Below are 21,308 nucleotides of genomic sequence, written 5' to 3'. Positions count from 1 at the left end.
TCCAACAGTTTCAACATTTATGGAGATTATTTTAACCATTTTAGATGACCGTGCCAATAATCCCTCATTGCACAGGAAAACTGTGTGTGCGCACTACCACATCAAGTACAACAGGTCAAAGTCGAAGTAGGAAGTGGTTCTATAAACTGTGTTGATGGTTACAAGTTTGGGTAATAATTTCACTGTTTGTCTTTGTTTCCTCTTCCAAACATTCGACTAACCTGGGGGATGTTGGGGATGCCGCCGCATTCTGACACACAATTACTGTGTTGAGCACAATATTACATCTTTCTAAATACTATATTTGTTCTTGTATACTATCTTATTTATGATTTCTTGTATATTCTGTATGTGTGCTGTGTGTCTGATATTTTGCTGCTGTAGCACTAAAATTTTCCAATTTGGGAACAATAAAGTCTATCTAATCTAACCTAAACTAATCTAATCTATTATCACAACCGATGGAGCTGATGGCGGATCTACAAAAATAAGTCTGAAGTAAGAATCTAGTTTTAAGAATCCAAGTCACAAAGCATTGTCTCTGTAAAGTTAAAAACGCTCAAAATGCCCCAAAATAACCCCTCATATATGAATATGAGTAGGTCTACTTCCACCAAATTTACCATAATTAGTTCCGCTGGCCATAAGAGTAAAGACCATACAATACAAGTAGAGGGTCAGTTTTAGGCTCACTCATGGAGTTGCAGAACGAGGGCTGGATAAGAATCTTCATAACCATTTTCAGGTGTTTAAATGATGATAAAACCTCATCAAAAGGTCTTCGGTTTAGTTCAATCTTGTCAACTCAGTTCCACAGTTTTAAAAACGTTCATTTCTTCCTGTGCCGATTTCTCACTGAAAGTTTAATATAGCTACTTGCATATACCTTTAACATAACTGTCTTTGATTAAGCTTAATGGATCCTGCAGACAACTTGTTCCAATGAATACATGAATCATTTGACAGAGATCTTGAGAAGTTCAGGAACATGAAAACATGAACACAAATCCAAACCAAACAAAACAACATGGTCAAACACTTCAGATGGACAGAGGGAGAGAGACAGGGAGAGAGAGGGACCGGCTGTGTGTAAAGGTTAATGATTGATGGAAGAGGAAATTAAACTAGCTAATCATACCTCCATATGACAAACACCCACAGGACAAAGGTATGTGTCTTATCTGCACACACTACCTCACCTTACTGTGAAAGATTGATTAGAACTGATAGGTGTTCGTCTTACTTGGGACTACATTTTGACAGCTTAGACACATGAAGCCCAACACTAGCAAAGCAGACAGGATGTATACTGTTGATCTGACATGCAAACAAAGATGCCTGTCGTTCCAAAAATAAATACACATTATTTCTTCCAATAGACATCAAGGAAGAACCCAAGGCACAAGTCCCTCCTTCTTTAGAGAGTTACTTCCTGAAGGAGTTACTTCCTGAAGAAGGCTGGACGCCGAAACGAGTTGAAGTTGTTGTTATTTTAAATCTCATTCTATTGAGAATGTGCCCGATGTAGTAAAGGCATTTCAAAATAATAGTTCTTGGCGACGAGTGCCTTGGGTTCTTCCTTGAGGTCTATTAGATTTGTTCATGGCCCCTAACCAAAGAGCACCGTCTGTTCACTAACAGTATAGTTCCAAAAAGCTCTCCAATCTCTTCCGATCAAAAATTTTTTCTTGATTCAAAAGACTCAAAGAATTATAAGGACCTTAAATTCAGAGAGATTTTCCCAGCACACCAATTAATGTAATCTGGCAAAGTCATAAGTAGCTGCTAAATGGTGGGTGTTTTTGCTTCATGGCACTAGAAAAGAAAAACAAATGCAGTGAGTCAACAAAGCATCCAGTCAATAAAACAATCAACCGCCCTCCCCCGAAGATAAAGGCTGATAAAAGAGCAGGAGCAGAAGCCTCCTCCTGTAAAAAGTGTGTGAAAAGACACAGGAATGTTTGAAGGGCGGTCTCAGCTGAGGGGTCAACAGGGTGCTTTCATCTGCTCACTGAATGAATGAATGGTTGGGAGGGGGGGTTGGTTTGATATGCTTGACTTGGTGCCAGTCCTGGGTGGTCAGGTCAGGTGCTTGGCTCTCTGCAGCCCAAAGACTTCTGGGACATTTCAATGTGTCAAATGAATGCACTCAAGCACTTGGTTCAAATCTTTAAGACAGAGCCAAACATTTTGAATTAGAGCAGGTCATTTTGCCTCACTACTCCTCCACTACACAGGATAAAAATGTGTTATGTTCATTTGTTCCTAAGAACTGGGTGTTTATGATGAAACAGCGTGGGTACCACAGCTTAAAAGACAAAAGAAAAGAGCGCTACCTGCAGAACTTCAACTAGCCTAATTCTTCTAATACTCCTCTAGGGTTGGGTACCGAAACCCGGTTCCACTATGGAACTGGCTCCTACGCAATCGGTAGGAATCGGACCGGATTAAAACGCATATTCCGGTTCCTCATTTCGGTTCCACTTAAAGTGCCCATATTATGAAAAAATCACTTTTTCTGGGATATGTGGTGTTATTTTGTGTCTCTGGTGCTTCCACACGCATACAAACTTTGAAAAAAATCATCCATGCTGTTTTGAGTGGAATACGGGTTTCTGAATGTGTCCTGCCTTCAGTCTCCGGGTGAGCTGGTCTGCATGGCTTTCTACGTCACTAGCCGAAACAAGCTGGCTAACCGCAACCTTAGCATGCTAGCGTTAACATGCTAGCGTTAACATGCTAGTGCTAGCATGCTACCTCATTCTCAATGGCAAAGCACTGCTCCAACACACACAAGTTCACCATAATCTACCAAAGAACTACTTACATGTGTGCCCTCGTTTAGAAGAATCCCAGCTAATACTGCCGTGTAACTGACCGACATTCGAGAAACAGCCTCTTTTACGGTCTATGGAACTAGCTGACGTGATCTACGATCTGAGATACTGCACATGTGCAAGTGCAATCAAAGAGAGTTCAGAAGAAAAGAGGTCTCACTCTGTAGCTAAAACAGAGACAAGGTGAAAAGAGGAGCTGCAGCAGTGAGAGAGAGCTGTGCAGTACAACAAAAATATGGTGTTTTTTGAAAATTAAACCATGTAAACCTATTCTGGTACAACCTTAAAATACAATTATGAACCTGAAAATGAGCATAATATGGGCGCTTTAATGTGTCGACTAAAATATTTTCCCTCTGTCGCTCCGAAAAGGACGTAAAAATATCACCCGTTCTCTGTAGTCTACCGTTAGCTAGCTACCGTAAATGTAGGCTACTTTTAAAATGCCATATTTTCCCTCTGGGCTCACCAAAATGGATGTAAAAGCATATTACAGCTACCACATCTATAAAAGAGACTTTCTTTGAGGTAATTTTTCAGTTTTTCAAGAATCGGTTTAGGAATCGGAATCGTTTTAAAAGTACCGGTTCGGCATCGGAATCATAAAAATCCAAAAGATACCCACCCCTATACTCCTCTGTGTCTAGTGCTGAAGCAAATAGTTGATTCATCAATTTGACAATTTTTTTTTACAGTTATTATTAAAACAAAATAAATACATAAAGTGGAGACAGGTCAACCAAACATTGGTCTAAAAAGGTAGGTCTTTATCTGATTTTTAAAAGACGTGTTGCTCTTGTCTCTTACATATCACTCTAAAGTGAATATCTTTGGGTTTTGGACTGTTTGTTGGACATAAGATTTGAAGATAGCTCTTAGGAATTGTGAAGGTCACTGTCACCATTTTCTGACACGTTATAGACCAAATGATTTATGGATAAAGCAGATAAATAGACAGATCAATCCATAATGAAAATAATCAGGATTCCCAGGTGGACCAGATGTTCTGTATGTTAATGTATTGCTGCTCTCTTCCACCAGAGCTACAGTACTTCCAGCATGCTGCTGTTCTCTCTCTGTGTGGCTCTGCTCAGGTCCACCTGGATCATTACATTTCATTTAATATTATTAAGGTGACACTTTTATCCAAAGTGACTTCCAGTAAGTGCATTCAGCCATGAAGGTACAAACTCCAAACAGCAAGAATCAGTACAAGTACATTAGCCTCAAATAATCCTACAACTACAAAGAGCAACACGTAAGTGCATTTATTTTTTGTAACCGTCATCATCATGTCTTTTTTTTCTCCTGAAAATCAGTTCAGTGGATGCTCCACCAGTCCGTTTCAGATGGTGAAGAGTCCGTTCGTATTCTTACACTCTTTTCAACACTAATAAGACGGAGGCAGTAGACACGGCTTCCACAACTGTGTGGACAATAATCTCCTGCTACTTTAAAATACATGCATGCCACTTAATAGAGTACTAGTTGTACAAGGTTTTTCAACTAAAAAATTATTTTTATTTCATTTTAAAATGTCGGCCTCCACAGCTAATTAACTGACTTACATATAAGTCAGTTAATTATACAGCTCAAATCAAGCACTCCTTATTCACAAGTAAAATGTGTGACAAAATATATTTAACTGTATAAATGCTTTATTATAATGTAAGGGAAGACTTGGTGTGAAAGTGATTACATTTACATAAAATTAATGCGAAAGTTTTGGAGGAATTTCATATTTCCCAGTGCCTTGGGTGATTGATCATGGTAATCCTACTCTCAGTATTGAGCAAATGGATACTGATGATAATCTCTGCAACAATTGTGATGTCCAGTTATTTTGAGTAATCTCTTTAAAATCCTAAATAGTTTGTTGTTACCTTTTGCACCTTTGCAGCGACGGGCGGCTCCTCTTGTTCGGCTTGGACTCTCTGCAGAGATATGAAATAAAAAAAAAACTCAGCAAGAGTTACAAACATCATACTACAGCACTGACTCATGCAGGACAACACTGTTGAACTGATAGGTGACATTTTAGTGTTGCATGGCCCAGGGCGTTGTTCTTAAAAATAAATAAACTAAATCCTTTATTAATCCCACAACGGGGAAATTCACACTGTTGCAGCAGCAGCAAGGGATAGTGGGAAAAGTACAAGACACTCTAAAGATAATCAAACAATAAATAAATATAAGTAAAGAGAATAAATAGTGAAATGTATTTACAGTATTGCACATTATTATTGCACGGTTGATTGATGTGGGATTGAGAATACATTTTCATTTGGTTCCACCACATCTGGAGAACACTGTAATCAGCATCCAGTGTACTGAGCAGCAGCTTCTTTACAGATGTGTGACAGGGAATCCGAACAGTCACTGTGCAAGCAGTGCTCTAAATGAGGTTGCACTACCACCTTGTGGTGAAAAAACAACAGTGGACTGACCGGGGGAATCCCATGACAGCTCATCACTGAAAGCACATGAGTTAAAGCAGGACCCTGACATACAACAGCAACTATAGACAGTTTCCTAAATCAAGCAGAGTTTAGGGCTGTCCTGGACTTAAGAACTTTTAAGGCGACTAACACTCAACAGGATTTTTTCCACTAATTGATTAGTTGATTTAATTGACAGATCTGTAAAACTTAAGTTTCCCCTTAAAGAATCATGCAAAAGCATCACTTTAAATTTAAGTAAGTAAATGGCCTGAAGTTTATACTTGTGCCTTGGTGTGTGCGTCCATCTCTAATGGCAGGGCCGGCATGTGTGTGTGAAAGTGTGACGGGGATTAACTTCAGAGCGAGTGCAGACTCTAGAGTCATAGTGAGAGAAACAGACGGTCTCTCATTTTTTGAAATATGTTAGGTCCATATGTGTTTGTGTTATGTTGTGAATGTGAAAATGAACTGCTACTGTTATGGTTTCAGCATTTTGCCTTGTGTTTTGCGCTATTTCCGTTGCTTCCTTGTACTTTTCTGTATGTTGTATGTACGTTTTTGTTGGTTATCTGTATTGTGTAGGTTTTGGTTAATTCCTGCTCTCTGTTCTCCCTTGTTGTGTCAAGTTTCTGTGTTTAGTTGATTTCATGTTTTCTGTCTGTTTTTCCTGTTTTATTTTGAGAGTCTGGTTTTCTGTCTTGTCCAGTTTACTTCCTGTGTTTTCCCTCCTTTGTTGATTGTCCTGCCCCACCCTGATGCGTTTCACCTGTTGTCTCACCTGTTCCTGATTTACTCATCCCCTCATGTATTTAGCCTCTGTGTTCCCTTTGTCTCTTGTTAGATCATCTGGTGTTCTTCCCTGTGACTTGTGTTTTGCTCCCTCGTGTCTTGTGTTCCTGTCCATGTTGTTGACCGTCGGTTTATACATTGCTTCGTGAGTTTTCCAGTCTTTGTACTGCAGTTTTGTTATATTAAACCCCTGAGTTCAAACCATCTCCTGTTTGCCTGTCTCCTCCTGCATTTGGGTCCTCTACCTTCCGCCTCACTGCAACAGCTACCACCTCTGTCAGCTATAGCCACTGAAAAGAAATAAGCATGAGCTCGTCCAGTTGGGCTGGGTAAAGGAGTCTGACAGCCAGGCACTCATTGGCTAGCTGTTAGCCAATCAGATTCAAACTGATTATTAATGAGAACTGGCAGAAATCGAGCTGAGTCTTCCTGTAGGCTTTCTATACCACGCTAGAATGGCTTGAAACAAGGTAACCAAGGCATTTTTTCCACAAACGAACTTCAGACATTACCACAAAGTAATGAAATACGTGTGGCAGGGCACCTTTAAATTGTTTTGAGAGGTGCACGTCAGGCTACGGCGTAGGGTATGTATCTCCACGTACCTTTGTGTGTACCTACACTGTCGATTTAACACAGAAGCACAAACTGGCCTTAAGAGGGGGCAGCCCTAGTACAATCTCATTTTCTCATCAGCCTGAGATTATTCTCCCCATCTAGGATTGTTGCAAACATGCACAAAAAGCCTTGAAAAGCAATTCTCTGTGAACTGAAATGCAAGCAGTTTTCACTCTACATTGTCAGCTCACCTTGCCACCAGCCCTGGCCCTGACCTCTCCCACATCCTTCAGTTTGGACTTGTAGAGCATCCAGCGGTAGCGAAGTTCCTCCAGACCCACGTCCTCTGCCGGTCCAGAACCAGCCTCGCTGCCCAGACTCTCCTGGAGCAACAGCTGGAACTGCTCCTGACCCCCGGCCACACCTGCCCTCAGAGCCTGCACCAGGACAAAACAAAGACGTTTAGCCATGCTCGACTACAACAGGAAGCTCATTGTGTCTGAATGACAAGCAACTTAAGGTGCAACAGAACTAGAGCTGCAAAGATTAATCGTCAATTTATTTTGATAAAAAAGTGCACTCATTTCTTTTTTTCCTCTTTTTGGCATCGTACCTGGGGTGATAGAGCTTTCACCATTGCAGCCCCCTCCCTCTGGAACTCCCTACCCATACACGCCGCCATGGTGAAATGTAACGGAGTACATTTACTCAAGTACTGTACTTAAGTACAAATTTGAGGTACTCATATATTAGTTGAGTCAGAAGCTGAATCATCCCCGTGGTGCGCCCGTGCCATACCATGTCGCTTTTGCTTATCTTGCAATTAACACGTTTTTGATTTATTTAGTATGAAATGTTTCAGAACAACGTTACGGGTCTCTCCAGTCTCTCTCCGTATTTCCTCTACCCCCGCTCTGCTCTTTTTTTCTTGTCTTTCTGCTCCGCGCTTTTTTTTTTTTTCTACGCGAGTGAGTGGCGTAACATTTGCGCGACACAACGAATCAATAATGAAATTCGTTGCCAACTTTTTTAATAATCAAATTTTATCGATTCATTGTTGCAGCCCTACTGCACAGTTTGCCCAGCGGGCAGCGGCACCTTTTTTTCTTTTTTTTCTCAAGCAACAAAAACATGCTGCGGTGTATTCTAGATTACACGTTACATTTCAGGTTGTTTTTGCCGCTGCCGCCTGCAGCTGTCTCGCTTTTTACTCGACCAATTTCAAAGATTGTTGTTCCCATCGGTCACTTAGACACAACAAACAGGAAAATAGATTCCAGGTTGAAAAACCCCAAAGTTACCCTTTAAAATATTGTTTCAAGTGAATACATGCCACTTCTACACTTTTCTGTAACTGTGTAATGTTCCATCTGATGATCGTAAATGACCTGTAACAGCAAACAAGTCTAACTCTCCCTTTAGCCTTGAGAGCTTTGGATTCTGTGGAAACCTTTAGAAAACACCTGAAGACTCATCTTTTTAGACAAGCATTTAATTAGCCATATAGCTTTGTATGTGTTGTGGTTTTTTGTTTCACTGTAAAGCACTTTGTGTCCCCTCTTGTCTGTGAAAGGTGCTATATAAATAAAGTTTACTTACTAACAGTGAAAACAACGCTAGTTTTATATAGTTTTTTATCAATGCCTCTGCCTGGGTCCGAATTTTCCCGTAAAGTCACAAAATGATTTACGGCAGGTAGACGGCGCTACAGAGCATCCTGAAGGGTCACAGCAGGAAATGTCTTTATATAGGCCTAATTGTATTTTAATTTAATTTTAGAAGTTATCTGCTGTAGTTATGGCTGATACTGGGGCAGAACCCTCACAGAAAAGAAGGAAATTACACAAAGAACAACTAAAAGCTGAAAGGGAAAGTAAAAAAAGACAACTGGCGAAACAGAGTCACGCTCACTCGGGTACGTAATGTCCATTTTATTCTAAAAATAACTTCACAGTGCGCGATGTGGTTGGACGTCAGTAGACAACATTAAATTACGACTCCCTTCCATTTAACATGGACGTGTTATTCCTTTTAGTCCGCGTTTGTGTTGGCCTACTATTTTCTTTTCCGTTGTTCCCCTGTACTTGTGTAAAGTGTCCGTGCATTTTATGAAATGCGCTATATAAGTTATTATTACGTTGGTTGCTCCAACAAACTCTTAATGCTTTGGCTCGTGCGCATACATCCAAAAGGGCCAAGTTACCGTATGCAACACTTGAAATGCAACAATGTATCTGTAACGCGACTATATGACCTCCCGGTAACGCTAACTCAGTAATCTACCGTGGGCAATAAAGCACCGTAAAGAACAGACCTTTACGACAGCAGGTGAAAGCGGCCACTAGAATCAACACAAACTGGAAGTTACAAATATTAAGGAAGCTAAAAAGTGGAGTAAGGGTATGGTTAAGAAACACTTTCCACTACTTGGATTTCGTAGGACTTTTTATATATTATAGAGGAGACTTTATGACTTATAAACATTTGTAAGATTTTCTGTTGCAATTGAAGGGATTTTCACCCCTTTTTTTTCCTTCACAAAATACTTGTACTAAAAGACTCGTTTGGAGTTTCCAGATCCTTAGGCAATCCAGCCTTTAATATTAAAACACATATTAGTGTGAATACGTTTGATTCTCCAAACTGTGTCAGATTTCTGCCCGGAGACATCCATTTCAATCACAGTGAATTCAATTTTCTTAACACATTAACAAACCATTAGCCCTTTTTCACTGCAGGAACAACCCATAACCTGGGGCTCGTCATAACTCAAACTTCTAGGAACCTTTTGAGGTTTTGGTATTAGGTTCTTCATTGTGTTATGTATTTTACAAACTGGGACATTTTGGATGAATGCCATTAAACAGGCAACTTTTGTTTTGTTTTTTCTTCATGTTTTGGCTGAATCAAGGGTAGTGCAGGGGTCAATGTACGCTGGGCAGTAGCCCTAAACTGCGTCCAGTGCGCCAGTTTGTTCCACAGTGCACACGGTTATCCTTTACTACTGTGATGGTGTCTTTACAGGTCTCCCTAAAAATCTGGTAGCTGCAGCTTATTCAGAACGCTGCTGCTCGAGTCCTCACTAACACCAAGAATGTGGATCACATCACTCCAGATCTGAAGTCTTTACACTGGCTTCCTGTCCCTCAAAGAACTGATTTCAAAATAAGTTTAGTTTATAAAAGCACTGACTGGTTTATTTCTGATCTGCTGCTACTTTATGAACCACCCAGACCCTTCAGGTGGTCTGGGACAGGTCTGCTTCCTGTCCCCAGAGTCAGAACTAAACAGGGGGAAGCAGCGTTCAGTTTTTATGCTCCACATATCTGGAACAAACTCCCAGAAAACTGCAGGTCTGCTGCAACTCTGTTCTTTTAAATCAAGGCTGAAGTCTTTTCTGTTCGATGTTGCCTTTTTCTTTAAATAATTGTTAATTTCTTACAGTGCACTGTAACTTTTATATCATATCTGTCTTATTCTATTTTAGCTGTTTTTATATATTTTTTTATTTATATTAGATATTTGAACTGCCTTGTTGCAGAAATGTGCCATACAAATAAAGCTGCCTTGCCCTACCTTTATTTTTTCTATAATCTTGTTTCCTCTTTAAATTTTTTCCCTGCTCAGTTTGGATGTGTTGCATTGTGTTCCCCATTTCTGCCGGGCTCTGAGTATAGTAATCTTTTTGACTTCAGCTGGCCTCCTTTTCACAAATACTGAAGGCCGGACATTAGGGGTGTACAAAAAAAATGTATTCATATTCGAATTGCAATTCAAGCTCTACCGATTCAAAATCGATTCATAGAATTTGAAAAAATCGATTCATATTTAAAAAAATAAATAATTGTATGTCTATTGCAATCACATGGGAAAAGTAACTACATTTACATACTGTGAATTGTTGTTTTTTTTTGTTTGTTTTTTTTAAATCGAGAATCGTTTTTCAATTGAATTGTGAGCCTAAAAATCGATATTGAATAGCGTCATTTTCTGAATCGTGCACCCCTACCGGACATGTTGGTTTGTACAACAAGCTTCGCTCTTCCTTCTCCACACAGATGTGGTCATAAAATGGTTGAGTTTGCTGTTGTATTTGCTGAAGTTGTCTTTGCTGTGATGTGAAGTCACACATGCTTACTACCAGGCATTTTCAATAGGTATCTCCTCCTGAGTGCCCAAATGGAGTTGCAGGAACTCATCCCCCAAATGGGCAAAAAAAATGTAGAAATAAAAGCAGAACACAAGACAAATGATACAGGTTGCATTCTGTTAAAGTACTCATATTATGCTTTTTGGCATTTTCCCTTTCATGTATCGTGTTATATATCTTTTTTGTACATGTTATAGGTTTACAAAGTGAAAAAGCCCAAAGTCCCCCCCAAAGGGACTTACCATCTCCAACAGAAAACACTGTTCACAAACTGCTCCAAACAGCTCTATTGTAGTCCAGCCTTTACTTCAGAGACAAACGTGGTCACTTTGTAACACACGTTATAATGCTCGCCTAGCTGCTAGCGTGGCACTCCCTCATACTCTGCTTCTGATTGGCTAGTAGTCCTTACCTAGGTACTGTCAGGGACGCCCTCATACTCTGCTTCTGACTGGCTAGTAGTCCTTACCTAGCTACTGCGCATGTGCGACTCCCAACAAAGATGGAACAGAAGTGAGATGTCTCACTCTGTAGCTAAAACAGAGAGCTCAACACACAGGGTGAAAAGAGGAGCTGAAGCAATGTGTAGTACAACAAAAATATGTTTTTTTTGTTTTGTTTTTTATTAAACCACATAAACCTATACTGATATAACCTCTAAATACAATTATGAACCTGAAAATGAGCATAATATCAGGACTTTAAGTTCCTGCAGTGAAAAACTTTGCTTTGGTTTATGCCAGCACTGCTAAACTTAAAACTAAATTATACAATCAACTTAAAGTTTGCGCTAAGATCATTGGTCAACCTGTTGCACACTCCTTTCAAACAGTCCACAAGAAGAGCATTCTCAGGCTCGCTAACAGCATCTCTTCTGACTCCGTGCAGGTTTTAAATTATGAATACCAACTTTTGGCTTCTAACAGGCGATTAGAGTCCCTTCGTTTAGATACAACAGGCTCAGGAACTCTTTTATACAGCAGTCTATACGGTTGCTAAAGCAAAATCAGTTTCCTGCAAATTAAGCTCTGGTACCGAGGATATCATGTAACATGTTTCTTTGCCATGGCTGTTGATATGTCTTAATCTTTGGACTATGTGTGCAATTGTTGTTTAGCTCTGCGATTATTTTACTTTTTTTTTTTTCTTTTTAGCCGAGATCCTCGGGAATGCAAAATGAATTTCGGTGTGAACTGACAATGAAGTTGTATTGTATCGTATCGTACTTAAAAGAAACCACTAACAGCTTGCATCTGAACGAAAACATATCAGTTTAGTTCAGTGCAGACTGTATGTTCATATTTCTGACGTCACATTCTCAGTGTGAAGTATAACATGTGCAGCTTACGGTTGGATTTACCAGCGCACAGATTATAATGTTTTCCCATCCGTTTAATGCACTCATACATTTATACATAAGGTTTCTTATCACTGCCTAAGACGTGGGTACATTTACGCAGACAAACATATCAACACCACAGGTGATCGACCTGAGCAGTACCTTCACATTGTTTACATTACAGAGCATTACCCTGAGCATTTTATTTTTTATATTATATTCCATTAAGTTTTCTGTAAAATGGGATCCAGAGTAATTGGCCTCATTTATTACTTTAAGTTCAATTCCACTTAATCTATCATTACATCACTCTTAGTGGCATATACTAAGGCTGCACAATATGAGGAAAATATCGAATTGCGATTATTTTGACTGATATTGCGATTGAGATATGATTCACGATATTGGAGGGAAAGATCATTTTTGTATAATTCTCTCATTTTTATTGAAAAATATTAAACATTTAAAAAACTAAAATGATTATAGTGTGATTTATGCGAGGATCTGTACTAAACAAAGATTTCTGTCTGTAGGATAGGATTTGTAGGCCGGGACGTCTCTGCAGCACCACAATACTTCATTCAGAATGGTTTGACACATATTTTGCCTTAAACAAATATTGCGGACGGCCGACTAATAATCACCTATATAATTACAATTTGGCATATCGAAACAAAATCCACAATTACTAGTCATACGCCTTAAGACATTAGCTAATGTTAGCAATTAATTGCAATTAAACAAAGAAACTGCGGTTATGTAAAAAAAAAAATAATGTTAAAACAAACTACAGTATTAACATCTACCTCCAAGAACAAGAGGCGGTGTCATACTTCAACTACAGACTGAGCTGTAAAACAAACAAACTCAAACTCACCTTGAGTGTGTCCTGTCGGATCTTGAGTTCTTTGGCGTTGGGTGTTGCTCCCTTGGTGCAGAGGATCCCTGAGAGGAGTTCATTCTGTTTGGACAGCCAGGCCTCAAACTCCCTCTTCATGGATTTGTACCGCCCTGTGCCCCCCTATGAAACCACAAACAACTAATGAAAACTCTTGCACAGCACACACTAACACAATCAACAAGTAAGTAGTCTAGAAACGCCATGTCGTGGTATGATGGGACAAAGGGAAAGCTTAGACAACATCAGGTCACATGTCAGGGGATGAGAATATTCAACCAGTCTCAGAGAGAGAGAGAGAGAGAGAGAGAGAGAGAGAGAGAGAGAGAGAGAGAGAGAGAGAGAGAGAGAGAGAGAACACTAGGCTTTTAGCATCTGTGTTTACGGCGCCTGCAATATCTTTGTTTACCTTAAGGTTCAGCTAAACGTAATACCTCCAGAATAAGTTTAAAGGAACACGCCGACCTATTGAGACTTTGTCTTATTCACCGTATCCCCCAGAGTTAGAGAAGTCCATACATACCCTTCTTGCCCCCAACGGTAGCTTAGCCTAGCACAGATCCTGAAGGTAATTGGTTCCATCTAGCCTACTGCTCCCAATACGTGACAAAATAACGCCAACATTTTCCTATTTACATATTGTTTAGTTTTTGTAGTTTTTGTGATTTGTATAGTCACAGCGTGTACAAATAACAAGGTCACATGAGACACAGCTGTCTTCTAACCGTATACATACTGGGAACTATATTCTCAGTAGGCGAAGCACTGCTACTTCTGCTACTTGGGCGGAGTGATATGCTTGCAGCACCTGAGAAGCCCCGAGCAGAGAGTAGCAGTGCTTTGCTTTTCTGAGAATATAGTTCCCAGTTTATATACGGTTAGAAGATGGCTGTGTCTCATGTGTCACACGTATGTGAAATGACTTGTGCTACTCCTGAGTTTTTCCTTAAAAACAAATCCATCAGTGAGAACGAACAGTCATCTGTCACCAGATTTCTGTGCTTCTTTGTTTTCCTATCAACGCATTCTCATGAACGGGTCCGTATAATATCATACTAAAATGTGTCCACATCAAAATGTAGGATATCCTACGAAATTAAGAGACTGATGGCTGGTCACGTGATGTTGGGTGGTAACGTGACGCCGGCTGGCTATGAGCTCCATGACGCCCACCCATCGACCTCCTCCCTCGCGACCAGCCGCGTTCTCATACAGCGGCCGTCAATGCAGTGAATACAGCAAAATAACGAATTACAGTGCTTAACTTTTCGTAGTTTTTTGAACGAATGGTTCATGAGAACAGGCTGTTCCTATCGATGTGATTTCATTTCAAAAACAGTTCTTTTGCAAGACAAGTGCCAAATGGGTGCAAAAAGGATCACAGACATTCCGAGCTTGCCAATATCCTACAACTAAAACTGGAAAGATGACAGAATAAACATCTCAAGACTGATGTCTGAACAGCTGCAGCTATCACAGGAATGAATGGTGAGCTCTGAACTAACTAACGGTTCTTTTTGACTAATACTACACTCATTACTTTTGAGTTAGAGATTTCTGAACCAGATCGGCTGTCGTTGGAGGTCTAATTTGAGATGCGTTGTGATGCCTATTTGCCCAAATCTGGCTGTTGGACAATTGGATGGATCAAGTGCTGCAGTTTGAGCAGTTTAGTGGTCACAACTGTCACATGGCTGCTGTCAAAAGATCTGTTGTAAAAGTTCTTTTAATATTAATGGAGTAATATTTGACAAGCAGGACAATTACTGCGCTGTGATAATAAAAGTTAGATATTAATAAAACTTAGCTGCACAGCAGACAAACAATTGTGTCTCTTCCTAGTCATCTCCAGCTCCATATTATTCTATTTCTTGTTATTTTCTGTTCATAGTAGAATAGTATAAATCCTTTAGTCAATATTGTTGAAGATTTACCGCAAAGTATTGGCCATGCAGAATGTTGATCTGTGGTTCAGCCTTGACAGGCAGCCGGGGTTTTTTATGTTACATTTTTTATTCACTTTTTATGCATTGTCAATCTAAGTGAATGGATGTTTCATATTTCCCTCATCTGACAAGGGAAAGAAAATCCTTCCTGTTAAATTACCAGTACAAACAATGAACCACTGTGCTGGAAAATTCTGGTTTGTTGAATAAAAGATTTAAGGAAAGAAGCTGACTGTGAGGCCCAGAGAGCATTGCCCTAACAACTCATGAAATACTTTCAGCTGATTGAATCAGTTCACTGGATCAGTTTGGGATGAATTCAGTAAATTAGTTATCGTGAGAGGTTTTGCAACAGCCTGTAATACTAATGAGTATTGACATATTTAGAACATCATTAAGGAAGGAAAACCATAACCCTTTGGTATTGTTCAATTATTGAGGAAACTCCTGTGTTTCTGAGTAGGGTTGGGTAACATATTACCATTATACCAGTGCTAAAACGATACTTTTAAAACTTTAGGTCACTTAACGTAACCCCGGTTCTTTGATAACAGAGTGAGGTGTTCCACTATGGGAATCGCCTCGGCGTGCCCAACTATGGAAGCTCCAATGACACCACGTCTGTCCGTGACAGACAGGTCGAACTGTGCTAGGGCCACGCCCCCTCATATAATCACAGTCGACCCGCTCCTTACAAATCATTCCAGAAAGGTTTCTTTCCGTGTCTCTGCAAGGAGGCACGTGTTGGTCACTCTGTTATCAAAGAACCGGGGTTATGTTAAGTAACCTAAAGTTCTTTTTCTAACTTCTGCAAACCTTTACACTCATAGATATGGCCTCCACAATCCAGTGGGACAGCCTCTGGGGGGACAATGGCTTGCCCTTATGGGGAGTAGCCCAGGACACTCATCCGCTTTTCTGAACCCAGCTGTCCGACTCACATACATGATTTATTTTAAAATGTAATAACACTAACGTATGTGACCAATCAAATGCTGTTAAAGGACAAAAAGAAGAAACCACTAGATGGCAGAAGGGTTCTTTACAACAACATTGAATGCACCATGAGCTTACGAGTTGCAATTAAACGCACCATTATTGTTGTTTTTCTGACAACTCCGACTCTGGCAGAAACCATGGTGCAGCTAGTTTCCTCTGTGTGGTTAGCTGCAGAGTGTGAAATACAGCCACACCTTAGACCGTTTAGATCTCAGCATTTTAACAGTGTTTAAAGGCACACTATGCAAGATTTGTACCTTAATATAACAACTTCAAAGTAATTTAGATGGTCGTAGTAGGGCGAATCACTCCGATAGCAAAGCAGGGGAGGGACGCCTCTGAGAAAACCAACAATGCAGGTTTGGGAGGTGGCGCCCCGCTAAATCTCTAGGGCTGTCCTCGATTAAAGAAATTCTTTGTCGACTAACACTCATTCAATTGTATCGACTAATCGATTAGTTGATTTAATCAACAGATCTGTAATTCTGAGTTTCTCTGCAAAGAGTCACGCAAAAGCACCACTTTAATTCTTGAGTTTACCAGAGATGTGCTCGTAAGTTTCTTGGAAATAAGTCATTCAGCATGAAAAAAAGCATAAAATATGACTAATCGACTAAAGAAATCTAAGTTGGCCAAAACGACCGATTAGTCGACTAATCGACTAAGAGGGAGCAGCCCTATAAATCTCGCGAGAATCACAAATTGCTTTACTACTGTCGGTTCTGCGAACATCCGCTACACCCGCCGGAACCTTTTGGACATCAGTGACCAGCACCAGATATCTATTTCGAGCATCAAGACGAGGCACCAAACTCTGTGTTCGGAGATACCGGCCATTTAGGGTTTCAGTACCCAACCCTATTTCTGTCTCCCAACCAGCAGCAGTAGATGGACGCCCACCAAGAGCCAGGTTCTGTCCGAGGTTTCGGTCTGTAAAAAGGGAGTTTTTCCTCGCCACTGTCGCACCAAATGCTTGCTCTTGGGGGGGAATTGTTGGGTCTCTGTAAACATTAGAGTGTGGTCTAGACCTACTCCATCTCAAAAGTGTCATGAGATAACTCCTGTTATGATTTGACACTATTAACATTGAGTTTCTTATTCTTCGCCCCTCAACAAAGCTTACCTTTGTGGTTAAAGCTGTTCCCCCTCTGTCTCCGGCTAAGATGCTGCTGCCGCCCCCTGTTGATTCATCACTGTTGGTGCTACCAGCTGCGACAGAGTCTTTGGAACCTTTCTGACTCGCTCTGCTGAAAATGCCCCAAGCAGAGGAATCTACTTGGTCTCCTTTAAAGGAGCGTCCACTGTGCTTGCCTGTCCAGGATGGGCTTAGTCGTTTATGGTCTTGTCCAGCCAGAACGAAGAGACCTTCACCATGGCCCTGGATCAAACAGCCCTGCCCTGTCATCACCCCCTCTGCTGCCTGTCCCTCCAGGCTTCCTTCTCTTCCAGGTGCAGAGCCAGCCAAGGCTTCATACAGCTCAGCTGGCTTGTCTTGTTGTTGGCCTCTCTGGCTCCTGGAGTCTCCTGTCCTGAGCAGACTGTCTCCCTCCCCCAGACTAAATTTTGTTGTTGTTTTTGTTGTTAGGGATGGGCTGTCTACAGACTGGCCTTCAACACTCCAAAAGTCAGTCTCTATCTGCTCTGTGGAGCTGTTCAGCAGTCTGGGAGAGAAAGAAAGAGAGAAGTTAAGTGTTTTCATAACTCACCAGCTCATCCCCTGGAAGTGTAATGCATCACAACCACTAGAAGAGAGCAACGCTCCTCTAATTTCTTTTTTTCTCCGTACAGTTTTATTCTGACATATAACTTTGAGCAGCAATAAGCGGACGGTGAGAAAGAGAGAATATCACTCCAGAAACTGAGCTTGAATGGTTATTCATGACCTTTGAAACAGCATTTTCCACAAGAAGTTTGACAAGATAATCTCAATTTGAAATGTGTGAAAACTTTGTAGTAACTGGATCTGATAACGTTTTTTTGGCCAAACTTCTACCATGAATCGGTCAGACGTAGTGATTTCAAACCACACTTGGTTCCTTGGTAGCTAAATGTAATAGCAACATTCAAGAAGTGGCCAAACAAAACTCTGACTGTTGAACAAAGTATTCAAGTACTGATATGAAACTTCATGTTTACAATTAAAAGAATGTCTCTATTTAATACAAAAAACAATAGCTTGGCTTCCCTAACATGTCATATTTCACTTATTCTAACGTCTCTCTGGCCAGTCCTCCCAGTCTATATAAAAAGCCTGCCCCAAGACCAGTGTGCAGTATACCCTTCACCTAGCACCATCACAAATTCATTCTGTTTAGTTATTTCCTTCGTTAGCTACTGACAACATGCACCACACGTGGTTCACTGCATCCACACACTCCTATACATCACTGATCCTGACAACCACACCTTGTCGTCTTTCTGTTTACACTATTATTTAAACTGCTCATATTAGCTCATTTTCAGGTTCATGATTATATTTAGAGGTTTTACCAGAATAGGTTTACATGGCTTGATTTTCAAAAAACACCATATTTTTGTTGTACTGCACATTGCTGCAGTTCCTCTTTTCACCCTGTGTGGTGAGCTCTCCGTTTTAGCTACCGAGTGAGGCATCGCACTTCTATCCCATCTCTGTGGGGAGTTGCACATGCGCAGTACCTAGGTCAGCACTACAAGCTAGTCAGAAGCAGAGTATGAGGGCATGCCACGCTAGCAGTTTGTGGTTTTCTTTAATTACTCCTAGTTAGATTCTATTGAGTTAATTTGGTTTAGTTGAGCGCTTTGTTTGCATGAGGGCACCTGTCATTCCGGTTTGGAGACAGCCTTTGTGCCCTCCTGTGAAAGTGACGCCAGGTGTGGGGCATTCCCCACGTGAGTTTAGACACATTTGCAATTTTTTTTGGGTTGTGTGGTTATATCTAAAATAAATAAACAAATAACAAAACGATGAATAACAAAAAAAACAACTGAATTTTAACTTAACACTAGACCCATTCGAAAAGGGATAGGTAGAAGCCATAGGCTTATCAGGCCCTACTCCCAGTCTTTACCACAACGAAATCACAGTCCACCAAGATAAATCAAACAGACCATTTCATACAATATAAAAATACTACGTCCTACTTCATCTAGCTATTAAGAAAAAGAACAAAAACAAGCATAATTAACATCACCTCTGTACTTAATAAATACATCTTTTGTACCATTTTTTCTTTTTAAAGTGCACTATATTACTTTGATTCGTCCAGACTTTTTACACAAAACAGGTCAGAGTGACTTGTGACTGTAACAGCTGAGCTTTGTGATAGCCTTGCTTACCATCGCCACACACTGAGCATACCAAACCGCAAAAAAAACAACACTTATACTTTTTTTCCCCCAGGTACCTGTGAAGATTGAGACTCATATTGTACAGGGCCAACCAGGACTCGCGTAGGCGCTTTATGTCTCGCAGAATGTGGACCCGTCCCTCTTCTGAAGTCCTCTCCAAAACCCCCTGACCCTGGACCTCCATCTGCTGCAGCTGAAGCTCCTTCTCTGGAAACTCTCCCAGTGCTCTCTGTGGACAACGACATGGCACTTTAATCACACAGAGGGGATCAACAGCTATGGAGGCTCAACAGCCAGACTGTTTTTAATCATGCAGCAATCCTGATGCAGCTGCCATGAATCCATTTCATACAGTGTAACATCATTGTACAGGTAGTATTTCAAAACTGACAGATGGTTCATTACTTTTAGTAAGCAGTCGGAGCACACCTATACTGTATGTCATGCGTCTGTCTGTAAGTCCAGCTCTTAGTGAAGTACACATGTCCAGACAGACAGACAGACAGATCCAAAGCAGCTCCTTCGACAAGGCTCATTAAAAACATACATTTCAAAAACACACAAACGTACCTTTAAAATAAACAAAACAGAAGTTTTACAGTGTCTACTTTATGATGTTCAGAGTTCAGTTTCTGGTAGATGTTTTTCCGGACCAGTGGAACTAAGCAACAAACCACAACAAACACACATAATCTAGCTCCAAAGACCAGCCAATAGCAGACAGTAGAAGGCTTCACACACATTTGGCATTGAGGTTTGGTTTAAATTTAAATCTTTACGGAAACAGTTTCTTAAAATCTCTACCAGAAAAATAAGAAATTAACTACTTGACCCTAAAACCTCAATAATTTGCACCGTTTTTGTGGTACCAATATCTAGCAGCCATGAGCAGAACAGCAGACTAAAAGATATATCGGAATATTAAAACAAGTCTATCACACAAACAACTACAACTTGTCTGATTGCCTAACTACTTGTGTTCCTTGTCCCGTCAGTCTTATCAAACGTCGATTACAAATAATGGGCTTTCTTTAATATAAGCCTGCTTTAAATGAAGCTGGTACCCTCTGCAGTTGAGGTAAATAAACGGCAAACAGCTAAACTTTACCAGCGGAAACACTGTTGCACGCCTATTCATTTTGAAAGAGCAATGGCCAATGGGGAAACACCAACATTCAACCGACCAATGGTGTTACTACATCATTTACAATGCTATATTTTGGTTTAAAAATGAATATCTTTGCTACATTTACACCTCGCATTCCCCCTGCTCTGGCATGTTGGTTTGGAATCTGCGGGGTTGTGTTTCAGTCTCAACTGCCTGCAAACCGTGGCACTGACATGCCTGATTGGGTCATGACGTCTCGTTCTTTGAGAATAAGCTACTAACGTTACCATGGCAACTACCAGCAACGGGCAGGGTATACATGCTGCTTCCTCTTTACCCAGTATAGAGAATGTTGATGTGATATGCGGTTTGGGCCTTTAGTTTAAACGGAGATTAGTTCTTCCACTGGAGCTAAAAACCCCTGCACAAATGGGTTCAAGGTGTAAAATTGCATACTTTAGGTAACATGGTGTCAGTAAACTACACATTCATGTTTAATACCGGCTCAGCTGTGATGATGTCGACCAAAGAAACTGTCACAGGTTGTTGATCGCAGCTTTCCAACACTCACTCTCGCGGCTGGATAAGAAAACTTTTAAAACTTTTTTTTAAACTTAATTTCCCGTCTGAGGTGAAGCGCACGTATTCCTCTGTGCCGGCTGTTTAATGTGGGCAAACACACTGAACAAACAGTGTTATTGGAATGAATTTCTCCTCTCGGTTACACTCCTGGTGTCTGTTTTAGCTGATAAGATTGATGTCAGTTTTTTATTAATTAAAAAAAGAAATCTCAAGAAACTTTTCTGCACACTGCTACATATATTTGATATTCATTTTATAGTTAAAAAGAGCACAGCTCCTGAAAAGTACCATAGCCACTTATAACAATGCTCAGAGTTAATGAAATGCAGAG

The 21,308-nt window shown here is 40.5% G+C and overlaps 1 protein-coding gene across 1 annotated transcript in view; it reads right to left on the bottom strand.

The window, feature by feature from the left end:
• Positions 1 to 21,308, bottom strand: part of syne3 (spectrin repeat containing, nuclear envelope family member 3) — a 63,240-nt gene that overhangs the window by 7,453 nt on the left and 34,479 nt on the right. Inside the window, exons 13-17 of the mRNA XM_039785810.1 lie at positions 19,344 to 19,516; positions 17,081 to 17,618; positions 12,992 to 13,135; positions 6,877 to 7,062; positions 4,721 to 4,771 (exon numbers count right to left, since the gene is read on the bottom strand). Coding sequence (XP_039641744.1) covers positions 4,721 to 4,771; positions 6,877 to 7,062; positions 12,992 to 13,135; positions 17,081 to 17,618; positions 19,344 to 19,516 — 1,092 coding nt within the window. The remainder of the gene's footprint in view (positions 1 to 4,720; positions 4,772 to 6,876; positions 7,063 to 12,991; positions 13,136 to 17,080; positions 17,619 to 19,343; positions 19,517 to 21,308) is intronic.

The sequence above is a fragment of the Perca fluviatilis genome, chromosome 20 (genome assembly GCF_010015445.1).
Source record: "Perca fluviatilis chromosome 20, GENO_Pfluv_1.0, whole genome shotgun sequence".
NCBI lineage: Eukaryota > Metazoa > Chordata > Actinopteri > Perciformes > Percidae > Perca > Perca fluviatilis.
This window is presented reverse-complemented; position numbering and strand designations above follow the sequence as displayed.